Genomic DNA, 14,772 nt, shown 5'->3' with positions numbered 1-14,772 from the left:
TAGCAAAGATTTAAATTTTTAAAGTTGCATTATAATAAATTTTTATTAAATACTTAGATGACGGACGCCCTTCCCCAACCAACCCCCAATGATCTTTTCATTGCCCGATATGAACAAATCTCAGTTTATTGTCTACCCGAACTTTCCCCCCCAACCTTCTAACATTTGCCCTTCAACTCTATCCCATCATCCCCACAGCCAATAAAAAGTGTTTTCCTCGCTCCCCCACCCCCTCCTGCCCTGAAAATTTTATTCCTTCCCCCTCCCCACCAGGTTCTCGCCTTGGAACTCCATACTGAGTTCCAAAGGCGGGCGAGGTACTAAAATCGGTGTGGGACAGCTGCTGCCAGCAGGTAAGTGCATTTACATATAATTTAGGTTGATTTAAATATGTAGATGAAGGCCCCCCCGCCAAATGGCATCAAGGTCCGCCTGACACCAGTAATATGCGGCAGGCTCTTCTCGATGTGGGGGTTTGAGGCGGGCCTCTCCCCGCAGAATTTTACGGGACCCCAGCCACGACCCGCGGCGTTGAGGGGCTGGTAAAATGCAGCCCATAATACTTACTAATAAGTGGCAATGAACTCAGAATATCTGAATTTCTCAATTAGTGAAATATTTGCTTGACTATGTGGTCAAATGATCTTGGAATTAAGAAGAAATATGAAATAAAAAATAAAAAACCTCTGGCTGCTCAACAAGCAAAATTTTATTTACAAAATATCCAAATGTACACACTAACTTCACACAGCAACAAACAATTCCTAAAAAACTAGTTTGAAAATGTGCACTGTAGTACATTAAAAATATTAGAAAATTAGACAAGGTTTATATTATAGCGTAACTTTTCTATAGTCATTTTTTGCAGCTCGATGGAAGAATGTGGAACCTGTATCTCACGCCTCTGCGGTCGCAGGGTTGTAACTGAACTGGAATGATAAGTGAAGAAATGACACCAAAACTAGCTCAGTGGCCTTGCCTCAGTGAAATCAGACAACAGGCAACTTGATTATCATCATTGGCTAGTCCCTGATGACATTTTTACATGCTTATGTATTGTAACTTGGCTTACTTTAGATGCAAAAGCATTATAAATTTAAAACAAAGTATCAATAGAAGCCAATATAAAATTCAGAATTGCATGTCTAATTGCATGACCATAATAATGGGAAAAATCTTTTTACCTACATTACAATTCCTATGCAGATACAATATCATACAGTGTTCAAAATAAAGACTAGCAGCTAGCAAAGTTACTGGTAACTAATATTCTCTATTTTATTTTTGCTAGTGAGCTACAAGCATCAAAAGTAATGCTGCAAGGAAATTAAATAAGAATTTAAAAATGTTAAGTAAAATAATAAATTAAGAGATTTAGAGGAAAAATAACTTATTTTGTATGCCTTTATATTTGCAAAATTGCAAGTCACCAGAAAATTCTACTAGTGGTCCAAACAATTTCAAACACTGATTCCACACATTCATTAATTAAATCTCTTTCACACAGTAATATCATTTTTGCTACATCAAAATTACTTTTATAAAATAATGAACTGGAAGTTTTCTCTCTTTGTGCTCAGTAAGGTGGAGAATGTAACAGTGAAGGCGAATTTAATGGTTTTATTTTTATCCCAGTGGCAGTACAAACTAAAGTTACATTTTTTCTGCTGTAACTCTATTGCAAACCAAATCCAACTTTTCAATTGGAGAGTTTGGATATTAAATACTTAACTATGTAAATGGCATTTTTGGTTCCTGCTATCCAAGTGCATACTTCATGTTCATGTAGACTGCTGAATTTCCCCCATAATGGTAAGCACTACTTAACCTCTTCCTAAAATGTACTGCCCTAAAACATTGTAGAAAAATCTTTGAGGTTTATAGCAACTGGAATTTCCATTCCCTAAGCCTTCCATCCAAGCCTATCCAAAGCCGAGACTTTTGAGCTTAGTGACATTTATTTTTGTTTATTTATGTTCAGATAGATGCATTGAAAATGATAAATCTCAGTTAATCTGTAACTGACTACACCTGCCATAAGATGGAGGTTTGCTTCCATTCAGTCATTTGTATCTGAACCTTAGAGGTAAAGTGGAGTGAAGATGTATGAAACCATAGCAAATCGCACCCAATGGTTTTTGTGTTTTAGCTGCTCTTCCAGTTACTACCCTGTACAAATAGCTTGACCAGTGTGTTGCTTTAAAAAATATATTAATTCAGCACACAAGCTTCAATTGTTTTTTTGGTTCAGCCAGCTGCTAATGTGGAAGGATCCTGCCTTAATGATTTGTTTGACTGGTGTGTATCTAACTGGTCATTTGTGCTCCCTCTTGAACACATTAGAATTATATTATTTCAAGACAGTTAGGAGATACCCATAGATTCACCACCCAGCATGGATTACAAGGAATGGCTCAGGATGACATCACACATTTACAAAATGTAAAACACAAGTGGAAGAAAATAAAATAAAATGTTTTCAGAGCTCGAATTTAATTTTGAGAGATTCCATAACAGCCTGTTTTTTCTGATCGGTGGTAAACAGTTAGGATCTACTAATCCAGACAATGCATATCCAAGATCTGAAATTTCCAGCACCACTGTTTCAGCATGCAAAAATTAAACATAGGAATAGGAGTAAGCTATTCATCCCCTTGAGACTGTTCAGCCAATTAGATCATGGCTGATCTGTATCTTAACTCCCATTTACCCACCTCGGTTCTATATTCCTTAAAACACAATTAAAAAAAATAAAGCCACAATAAACCAACTGTCCACACCATAGATATTTTGTGCTGCGTTAGGAAGAGAGTCCCAGATGTGCCAACTCTCCCAGATTTTCCATGAGTCACACGGATTTAATGTTCATCTCACAACCACACTCTAACTTAACAGAAAAGCTTTCCTGCACTCAAGTGGCCAAAAACAGTTACTGCACCCGTGCAAGATTAGTACTTTAAAGGTTGTTTCCAGACAGAATGCCTGACTGCACATGAGAGAGTTGGGCTCCCAAGAATACTAGAGCATGCAGGTACAAGGCCGTCTACCAGCCACGTCTATGCATGCATTGCTTTGGAAAGGAATAGGATAGTTAGACTTGTACAGGCAGGCTGTGAAATGGGAAGAAATTGAGATGCTAAAAAAGAACGAGCAAAATATAACTGCAAACATACAAACCTAACAGCAAACCCTTATCCAGATATATCAAAAGTAAGCAAATGATAGACATTGAAGAACTAAGAAATAACAGTGGATAACATTCTAGGGAGATATTGGCTTGTGAAATTGAATGCAAGTATTGGGCAGTCACGCAAAACATCTCTTTGTGAAGTTTACTTTTACCAACGATGGCATCAGAACATAACATTAACAGTGACTCAGGTTCAAAATCATTCCCCAAAGCAGCAGAAAATCAGCGAGAAGCCTTCGAAATATGCAGGGCTTTCAAGTACAAGACCAAGTTTAATAAAGAATGGACGAAGACATAGCAGACATCTCCGCTGTGCCGGGAATCCCAGTGTTTGGTGCAATGCTTGTGCAGGCATTAAATATTGCCCATCAGGAAGCTGCAAATTCATGTCTAGTCACAGGCTAACATTGGCTAAAGCAGCTGCTATCCAACTAGATGCTCCTCTGATTAACTCCCTTGTTGATAATTCAAGGCTGTGATATACTCAAATCTTCTCAAACTATGTCAAACTGTTACAATAATTGTTTTGTTGCCTCCTCCTTTCTGAATTCTTTTGATCTAACATATAATCAGTAAATAGAGAATTTAAAAGAGCAAAACTGGAAGTTGCTAATGCTCCTTTTGCTCTAGCTGACCAACTGAGCCCATTTTTCAAAGAAATGTTTCCCGATTCTCAAATAGCAGCAGGATATGCATCAGAGAACTAAAAACCAGATGCATTATTAATGTACACTGACAAACCATTCCAGATCAAGATTAGTTGAGGAAATGAAAATGAAACCCTATGCACCTGCAATTGATGGGTCCAACGCTAGAGGATGAACCTATTAACTATGACTTTTCACTTTTGATGGACAGTCAATGGAGTCAACTCAGCTTTTGGATATGTGTATCACTAAAGGATCAACGACTGATGCTATATTCACCAGAACAGCATTTGCTGGGATAATACCTCTGTAAATCTTGACAACAAGAACTCAATCATAACGAGATTAATACAAAATAACCAGCAGTGTTCTTCATTGGCTGTTCATGTTGTATCATTCGCAAAATCGCAAACAAAGCTGGTGATACAGATACAAGCACAATGGGTTTTGACACTGAAGTTTTTTTTGTGTTCACATATACTACTGGTTCAAGAAGTCAACAAGAGTAAGCAGGGTTTGGAGAAATAATGTGCCATTTGTGACACAAAATATGCACAGATGGGTCAAGTATATATACATAGTCGGCTCACACTGGAAAATGGAGTACCAGAATATTGCAGAAATATGATGGTCTCCAAAGTTATTTCCTCAGTAACAATGATGGCAGTACAAGATTCAAATGCCTTGTCCAGCAGTTCGAGATGCAATAACTGATGTGCTATCAGGTTCATGTTCTATCAGGCAGCATTACCACAGTTTATCAATGTGAACAAGATCATGCAGCTGCAGAACCTATTAATCTCAGGTGCACATGATGTGTTGCCAAAGTTATTGAGGAAACTTTACTGCCAGTTCCTAGATGCCAAGATAGTGAAAAAGGTAGGAGCAGAGCCGGTCAACCATAAGCATGACATGGCCAAGGAATCAAAAAGAAACAGCATTATCTTAGAAGAAAAGTTGTTCTTTTGTGCTGAAAGAGAGGTGAGTGATTTAACCCCCAAGAATTCCATTGGGCTTTGCCCCATGACACTACTGCGGCCTGTGGATGGGTACCTGAACCCCAGAATGTTTTAGAGGAGCTATCTCACTGATTTCACTACTTGCACATTGACATCTCTGAGGACTGGAGAAGCCAGTGGGGTGGTGGGTGTCATTTTAACTTAACTCGCACAGCTGAAATGGGGAGGGTTGGGGTCGGACACCTGTTTTACACTCCTTCTGATTTTACACTACAATGACTTCATTGATTTACATCAGACTTTAATTTGACTTACTTGGAACAAAACAACACTCTTCAGATAAAACAGCAGCAATTTAGTCGAAATGATGCCTTGACAGTGTGTTGGAGCTAAAGGAGTGTTTACATTTGTGTTTGTATATTCACACAGTCGTAATTATCCAAATATATATGTATGCATGTGCACACATGAGCTTTCGAGCATAAATCCTAGTCTGGGCTCACTAATGCTAACGAGCCAGGACAGTATTCTTTGGTCTGTTGCTGGCAGCATTCATTTGCAGTCTGGTTCTTCAAACAAGGTTACTACATAACTCACATATCAAAAGCAAGTCAGCTAGGCCTCCTTCCGAATAGAATTAACACTGCATTAAACAACCTGCTAATAAGACAACAACTTTATTTCATATTTGGGTTCCTTTTGCAAACTTTATCCATCCCATCTTGCTGGTCTGTTCAAGATTACACAGCCTCAAGACACTTAGTTCTAGTGGTATAAAATCATGTACAACTTTAGTCTTTTCTGTAAAAAAAATGGTTGATTGCTTTAAAATAGGTTTATTTGATATTTTGAGCTAACACAGCATTATGAAAAATTCTCTTACTCTGACAAAATCTGTAATTTCCAGTATTTCAACGCAAGATATTTGGCTAGTCCCAACAGATAAGGTGAAAGTTATAAATCCTAATGAAACGCACAGGAATTACTGTAAAACTATGACAGTCCAGATACCTGTAGTCACTAAGGACTAGACATAGTGGACTTAAAAAAAAAAGTCACTAAATTCACCTGTTTTTAGGGTTCTACAGGTGACCTTACAAGTCCAAAATGGCGTCCCATGGTGCACGCGCACAGTTCTGGTGTAAGTCATGCTGGATGCCATTTTGGTGAGGGCTTTCAGCACACTGCAGTGAGTGTCTGCTGGAAGCGTGCAGAGTAGGCAGATCATGACGTCAACCAGCATGTAATGTTGATTTGATGGAACGCTGCCGTATTGGAGCTCAATGCTCCAGCTAACACTCTCTCTTAATCTCACACACCTGACCATGCATTCAGCAGCAGGTAGGACTGCACCCCACAACCAATGCTATTTAAAGAGGTCATCAACAACTTTCAAGTTAGTTGCTGATTCATTTCTACTGGCTGCTGCTACAATTGTAAAATGTTTCAAGTGTTCTTTAAAGTTGTTAAAGTCTACAGGGAGTGGTATATCACTCGCTGAAAGATTTTGTCCTGACTGATTCTGCGCAAACTTCTTGCTCCCAGACGTCCATACAGCAGCAGATATACCCCTTGGACTACAGCATGACAGGGAGAATGATACAGGCATCACAAGCTACTGGAATAGGGAGAAAGGTGGGGGTGGGGGGAGGAGGGAAGGGATCTGTGCAGGAGGTCATATCTGCCCAACATGCTCAGGGAGCAATTCTTCTACTTGAACCTCAGTGAGGAAGGGTGTGTCAGACATCCGTGCCTCACTAAGAATGTCTTCAGTGAAATCTGTTATGTGGTGCACCACAACAGCAATGTCCGAGCAGGACGAGCACAGCATTGCCAATGGCTGCGAAGGTGACCATGGCAATGAACTTCTATGTGTTGGGTTCATTCCAGGCTGGAACAGGGGATATTTGCAGCATCTCTCAACTTGCCATCCACTGTGACATAGGAGAGGTGACTCGGCTCTGAATTTCAAGACAGATGAATACATTTTGTTCTCTCTTGCCAGGGAGCAGGAGGCAGAATAAGCACACAGCTTGGCAGGGTTTGCAGGTTTTCCCATGGTGCTGGGTGCCATTGACTGCACACGTGTAAGCTTTGCAGACACCGCATGTCAATTCTGAGATGTACCACAACTGAAGGGATTACACACCTTCAACAATCAGCTGGTGTGTGCCCATATGCAGCGAGTCATGCCAATCAATCCCTAGTATCCTGACAGCAGTCATAATATCTTCATTCTGCAGCAGTCCATTATGCTATTTGTATTTGAGCCACCACAACAAACCAAGGGGTGGCTACTCCATTGAGGACATGGCTCAGGTCTTGTGTATAACCCATCCACACACATGCATACAACGAAAGCCACGCTGCCACACAAAACATCATAGAGCCCCAATCATAGGGCCAGCATCTCTATAGACTCTGCAGTCCCACTGGGTGCAGATCTGGGACTGTGAGGGTGCCTCAACATGGAGGTGCCCTTGGAGGCAAGTATTGAAAGTTAATATTATTAGGGCGAAGCCGTTAGGCCCCATGAAGTGGAGAGGAAATCCCTCCAGGTGCATCATTCGGGCCATGGGTGCGGCATTTCCTCTTAGGGCATGGAGCCTCTGGTTCCAATGCCCCCCCCACCCCCCCAATCTTGACACAGGGAGGCTGCCTCCATTGAGCTGGACGTCTCTGCCCAGCAGGTGCCATGATCCGTAGTAGTCTGCTGCACGGCGCGTGGTGAACGGAGCATGGTGCACAACCTCACCATCATGACAGCAACTGGCTGAGGAGGTGAGGAGAAGGAAGAGGAAGGGAGGAGGCAACCAACACAGTCTCTTTCTAGCCAGACTGTTTGTGAACGACTTGTCCGACTGCAATACCCTAATTCCCCATTCTCCAGCAGTTCCACTCATTCCCTTTGCTCTGTTTTTGACCATCAGAATGCCCGCTTGACCACAATGCAAAAATAAAAGCCAACACAAAATAAACATTCCAAATTTATAAATCAAACCATGGCACACTGCATACAAAACGTTAACTAATCACCCTTTTGCATTCCCTTAGTGCCCGTCTTCTGTGTGCTTTTGTCTGACCTAGCACTCATACACAGTGCTACCCCATTGGTTGCAGCATGGCTGGTGGGAGGCTGCTGATTTTAAGTAGAGACTGCAGATGGCCTTGCAGGGCGACCAAGCGCTCTGGCCCTAAAAGGTCTGGCTTCGGACTGCCCCATCTCAGCATGAGCGGTAGCAGTTTGGGCTGACTGGCTGACAGGCAACCGGCTAGGGCACTGGCGGAGTGGGCAGACGAATGCTGTCATCCTGAGCAAGGACAGCACGTTCGTGCTCTATGGAGCTACTGCTGCTCCCCCAATCTGTTGGAGGACAGATTGTAAGACTGCTGACACCCTGCAAGCCCCTTTGACTGCTGGTACCTGCAGCCTTGATGTAAGCATCTGAACTTGTATAGCAGAAAGCTGATCTTGCATGATAGAAGTCGGAGCCTCCAGTGCAGCACCCAGACTTTGGATGGCTTCTGCTTGTACTGCAATGGAAATTGCGACATTGGCCATCACATACTACATCATAGTTAGGTCTGCGGTGTGCTAACAGAGTTGGCCATCACTTCCATCCTGGAAAGGATGGGTGAAAAGCTCTGAACAAAGTCCTGTGCAAAGTTGGTTCCAAACTCCTCCATGCTCCTTGACAGTGACTGCAGGCTTTCTGGCAAGCCTGACAACGCACCAAGCATTTCATTGTGCATATCCATCAGTCTTCTTCTGTAAGCCTACCCCATTGAAGTGCACATCTGAGTCCTCTGCAGTAGAACTCTTGTGTGACTTTATCCTACAACGAGCAGGCATCTGCACTACCCTTGACCCTGCCCTGGCTGCAGGCCACTTGTGCCGAGTGTCTCACCATGTGCAGATCCTGCCTCTAAGCTATCCTCTAAATTATGCTGTGTCAGTATCAGAGCTGATGGCTGCAAGTGTGAAATCGAGTGATGGTGTTTCTTCCTCATCACTATCTTCCCTGCACTTCCACTTCTTGCTCTTCCACCACTAACTGGCCAAATTGCAGTTATTGGATATCTGAAAGGAGTAAGACACAAGGGTAGGACTGTGGTAAGCAGGGAGGGAAAGCAAGAGGTGCATGTTTACACTATCAGCAGCTTGTAAATCAGAAATGACCATGGGATAAGGGGTAAGTGGAATGGGAGGAGGATTAGGTATGAGGATATCATCATCTTCAATGGTTGCAGCCCCAGTGCTGGCCACGGCCTTAGCAATGACCACTCCAATGATGACAAGCACCACTCCTGCATGGGGGTGAGAACATACAGCCATCCCTATCCCCCACTAGTTAGGTCCTGCTGCTTTCAGTTATGCGCCACCTTGTCCTGCAAGAGAGAGGGAAGTGTATCAATGAGTGTAGTGCAATGTATCTGGGTGATATAGCTGTCATGGTTGACTAGCTGGAACTTTGTGCAAGCTGTGAGATGTGAATGTGAGGCTTGCAGCAGTGCGAAGTGTGTGAGGTTGAGGGGAAGCTATGAATGTTAAGTATGATAGTGATTATGGGTAGGTGAGTGATAGCAGTGTGGTGAATTGAACAATGTGTGAGGCAAGTGCTGCAATTGGTGAGATATGGCATTTGAAGATACTTGAGGTGTGAAGTGATCAAACATTTTGCAGCACTGCATCTAGGTCCTTGGTGCTTGGCTCCTGGCATTGACTGCCTTGGCTATCTGGTCCCACTGCTTTCACAAAGTTTGTCTAGAGGGCTTTCTGGATCCCGATGGATAGATTACATCTCTCCTCCTCTCCACCTCCTGAACAAAGGCCTCCTGTGCAGCATCAGAAAATATTGGAGCCCCCTCTCTGCCATGTCATGCCATTATTGAGTGTTCCCCCAAGGTCAAAATCACTTTTAGAACAACTTCCAAAAGCTGCTCCAGCCACAATGCACCTCTCCTTTAAGAAGTGCACGCTAGCTTAAGTATTGGGGGTTAGCTTTAACTCATGCTAGCCTCTCACAATTTTGAACCCCCTCAGCACTGGCTGCATGCTGCAATTAAATAATTCAGCAGGCAGCATGAAGTTTGCATGTGGCCTGCATCAGAAGCAACAGGCACAGGGTAATCCCGCATACATTTAACAGAAGTGTACAAGGCTTAGATAAGTTAGACAAGGAAAAACTTCCCATTCATAAATGGTACAAGGACTAGGGAACACAGATTGGAAGTTTTGGGCAAAAGATGCAGGGGTAATATGAGGAAGCACTTTTTTTTATGCAGCAGGTGGTAATGACCTGGAACTCATTGCCCACAAGGTGGTGGAAGTGGAGATGATCAATGACTTCAAGAGGAAGTTGGATGGCCACCTGAGAGAAATAGACTTGCAGGGCTACGGGGATCGTGCTGGGGAGTGGGGCTGACTGCATAGCTCCGTGGAGAAACGACATGGACCAATGGGCCAAATGGTCTCCTTCTGTGCAGTAAATGACTCTATAGCAATCCCCTTGTCCATTTTCAGGCCCTAAACAATTTTACCCCATATCTTTTCATTGACATGGGTAGCGCTAGTCTACTTGATCAAGATCCTCTGGTGTTGTGAGGTTCCCAGATGTGTTGAATGTCTCACCAATGTGTAAATACTGCATTTTTCAGCTATCTGTGTTGTACAATGCACTTGATATGCTCTGAAAAATTACAGAAGATCTATTTGCTAATCAGCCTACAATGCTATAATGTGCTGTCAAATAGAATGGTCCATGTAATCATGCATGCACCATTTGAGTGTAATTTCAAAGAGCCCAAGGGTTTTGCAGCACTGATTTTCTTGAGATTGGGAATATGTCTGTGAACAGGAGCAAGTATCCTTAAATTATCACTACAGGGCTACAACTGACCTCAGGGCCAAATAGTAAGTAGACCTGCACCACCCCTAGATTACATGAATGAAAAGACATATTGTTTATTAAGTGTATTTTTTTTATTTGTTCACGGGATGTGGGCATCACTAGCAAAGAGAGCATTTATTGCCCATCACTAATGTATGCAGAACTTAATGACTGTCAGTACTTGAACTGTCACATTTTACAGTCATTCCTGTGAAATTTATTAGAATTCATAACCTTCACCTTCTCTGTCAGGATGAGCCAAACAACTTCCACTGAAATACTGGAAATGACAGATTTCTACAGAGTAAGAGAATAAGTTGTAATGATGTGTTACCTCAAAGTATCAAATAAATCTTATAAAGAAATTAACTATTTTCTAGAGAAGAAAAGCTGAAGTTGTAGTACCTTGTATATCATACTCAAGACAATATAGATGAGAGTTAAGTAGTCCATTTCAGTCCCTTTATCTACCAGGATTTTCAATGGGATAAAATAAAATGCGCACGCACATACACACTGGCCCAGATTTTACAGCCGGCAGCGAAGTGACAGCACTCACCATTGACCTCAAAGGAAGCTGCCTGCAAAGACCTAGCAATCTATGCATCATGGATCTCATCTTTCCCAACATTACTTTGATTCTGGCATCAACTCGAAGAGATCTCTCGTGTCCAGAAACAGTGATGTCACCAAGCAGGCTAAGTAGTCAATCCCATTGAAGAATCCTCACAGACAGCAAACCAGGAAGTAAAACCCACTGATTATCCTTCACTTTTCAATCATTTTACCAACATTGAAATAAAGACTGGGACATACACATGGGATTAAGATGGAAACTGAAATATCAAACAAACTTTAAAAAAGTAATCATTATTTTTAATATCTATGGAATTTATCATAATGGAGAAATTTGAAATTCCATAAAGATACGATTAGATTTTTCAGGCCAGAGAGTTTGTTCAGCAATAGTTACGAATTTAGTACTCCGTTAAAAACTCAGTTACACTTCATTCAACAAGGTGCAACTTTATTAAGGGTTTTTACAGCGAGACCAATAGAGTTAAAATGGAAGTTCATGTCAATTCAACTGAATTCTAAAGATTTTTCTCTGCAGGGTCTTAACAGTGCACCCTGTGGAGCACTGTGGAATCACTGACAGTAACTTTTGGATTTCCATGTTTAACTGTGTATGTGGGGATACCAGAGTGGCTTTCAGTTTCACAGTTGTAATGGCAGCAAACATTGACAGTTTCATTGCCATTGCAACCACGAAATCCAGGCCAGTACATCACTTCTCGGTTTACAATGTAATTTCACTAAATTTGCCATCTGCTAACTGTTAAATTCGAGCTCTGATTTGCAACAAAATAAATGATACTTATCACTGATAAAAGGTTTCTTCACTCAATTCTGAAGTTTTCTATTCTTTCCTGTACCATTTTTAAAAATATACTTTCATTTCTTAGAATCCAAAAAACCCTAAAAATTAAAAACACAAACTGTAAACCAAACAACCATTTCACACAAGCTCCCCCACAAAAGTACAACAATTTATAATGTAGAAAAATGTAGGAACAAATTTATACCCAACGACAGGTACAGGCATGTACTAGTGATTTAAAAAAAAACTTGTTACTAAAGCGGTTACGTGACTGGCTGAGCTACAAGAACCCTATAGAATGCTGGGAAGTGAGCATGATGTGTGCCCAAGTGAGAGAAGTTAACGTATATAGAGGATTATAGCACCCTACTGAATACTAAGAAGTGGTCACTATCTTGCCCCAGATGAGAGAAGGTGGCCTGTGCAGAAGATGATAGTATCCTACAGAATGCTAAGAAATTGGCACTCTCTTTGCACAGGTGAGAAAAATGACCTGTGCAGGGAATGACAGCACCTTTATTGACTGCTGGGAAGAAGACACTATTTTTGCCCAGATGAGAGAAGGTGACTTGTGCAGAGGATGATAGTACCCTACAGAATGCTGAGAAATTGGCACTCTCTTTGCCCAGGTGAGAGAAGGTGACCTGTGCAAAAGATGCCTGCTTCGATCTCTGTGCAGGCAGTTGCTTCATTTCTCTGTGAGTGAAAGTGCTATTGCTGCATGTAACGCCGCATCTTCATCAATGTTGTAATCCTGCAACAAAAAAAATGAAGATTATTCCAGACCTGTAAGGTGCAGATTTATTCAATAATAAATAAATATTTCCTACTCATATTTGCATGCCCACAATAATTCTCAGCAGCCTTTATATGTTGGAAGTCGCTGCATGTAAAGGGTAGGGTACACAGAGATTGACTTTAGACAACTGAACTCTAGCACATATTATTTTATGCAAATGACTGTCATGTTCACAACTTCCAATGTTCAAATTAATTTATGGGAAACAAAAAATTGAATTACACCCATGTAAAAATATAATAAGTGCTCTTGTACGTCACAAGAACAAAATCAAAAAATAAACATTGTTTTCTTCATTTTCAAAAACATGAAAGTCCACAGAATAAATGGAATTCTGCACTGGTTGCAGAGTATTATTGAGTTTATTTTGCTCTTAAGAAAAGTCTCACTTGTGCATTGCTTGGGCTAATAATTCAGGTTAAACAAAAAGAAGTAAACTCAATAAAGTGCAGCTACCAGTGTAAAGTGTAAAATGTAAAGTACCAATGTATACAGTATAAAATGGTGCAATATCCTGAATTATAATGTAGTTCAAATGCTATATTATAAAATGTGTTTTGGAAGCCAATATTGGTCATGATTTATAGTATAATATACAAGCACTTGTAAAATGTTCGGGCACTGTGACATCAGCTATATATAGTAAAGATGGAGGAAGACTTCTGCTGTTCACAATTCACTGTATGGCAAAATTGTAAATGTGCAAAAACCAATTCTTTTTCCACTGTAAAGAAAACAGCAGAAATCTTCACAGTATGAAGATGCAATTAATCAGAATTTAGCTGCTCAGTATTATTTAGAATGGAATAAAGCTGGGTAGATTTTGTAGAACAGCACAATTAATCGATAATAATGTTCTCCAAGGCGATGCAGCATACTGCTGACACCTAGTGGTAGAAAATGAGTAACCAAAACCTAATGCGCTGGAAATACGCAGCAGGTGTGGCAGCAGATTCCCTGCAGTTTAGAAAAACGAGAGTTGATCTAATTGAAATGCAAAATTTTAAGGAGCTTGACAGGGTAGATGCTGAGAAGACATTTCCCCAGCTGGAGAGTCTAGAACATGGGGTCACAGTTTCAAAATAAGGGGCCAGCCATTTAGGACTGGAGAAATTTTTTCACTCAAAGAATTGTGAATCTTCATAATTGTCTATCTCAGAGAACTGTGGATGCTCAGGTGTTGAGTATTTGCAAGACAGGGATCAATAGATTTTTGGGTATTCAGGGAATTAAGGGATATGGGGATAGAGCGGGAAGGTAGAGTTGAAGTAAAAGATCAGCAGTGATCTTGTTGAATGGTGGAGCAGGCTTGAATGGCCAGCTTCTATTTCTTATGTTCATCTGTGGAGACAGAAACAGAGTTAACATTTCAAGTGAAGTTCTAAGTTCAAGGGCATCGACCTGAAACGTTAACTCTGTTTCTCTCTCCACAGCTGCTGCCTGACCTGCTGAGTATTTCCAGTACATTTGGTTTTTAGTTCAGATTTCTGGCATTTGCAGTGTTTTACTTTTGTATAGGTAGAAAGTGAGTACTGCACAAGTACAATACTGCACGTTCACAGCAGAAGCCAAAGAATCACCCTGCTAATTAGACATACAACGTGCACTTGAAAGTGCATGTGAGGAGAGAGGAGGGGGCAGTGGGGGAGCATTTCGGGAGCAGTGACCATAATTCCATAAGTTTTAAGGTACTTGTGGATAAGGATAAGAGTAGTCCTCGGGTGAAGGTGCTAAACTGGGGGAAGGCTAATTATAACAATATTAGGCAGGAACTGAAGAATTTAAATTGGGGGGCGGCTATTTGAGGGTAAGTCAACATCTGACATATGGGAGTCTTCCAAACGTCAGCTGATTAGAATCCAGGACCAGCATGTTCCTGTGAGGAAGAAAGACAAGTTTGGCAAG

The 14,772-nt window shown here is 41.3% G+C and overlaps 1 protein-coding gene across 1 annotated transcript in view; it reads right to left on the bottom strand.

The window, feature by feature from the left end:
* Positions 1–691: 691 nt before the first annotated feature.
* LOC137378821 (E3 ubiquitin-protein ligase RNF166) overlaps positions 692–14,772 on the bottom strand; it is an 86,755-nt gene continuing 72,674 nt past the window's right edge. The window contains exon 6 of the mRNA XM_068049241.1: positions 692–12,822. Coding sequence (XP_067905342.1) covers positions 12,757–12,822 — 66 coding nt within the window. The 3' untranslated portion in view covers positions 692–12,756. The remainder of the gene's footprint in view (positions 12,823–14,772) is intronic.

Source organism: Heterodontus francisci, chromosome 17 (genome assembly GCF_036365525.1).
Source record: "Heterodontus francisci isolate sHetFra1 chromosome 17, sHetFra1.hap1, whole genome shotgun sequence".
NCBI lineage: Eukaryota > Metazoa > Chordata > Chondrichthyes > Heterodontiformes > Heterodontidae > Heterodontus > Heterodontus francisci.
Note: the sequence above shows the minus strand (reverse complement) of the source record. Positions and strands in the feature narration are given on the sequence as shown.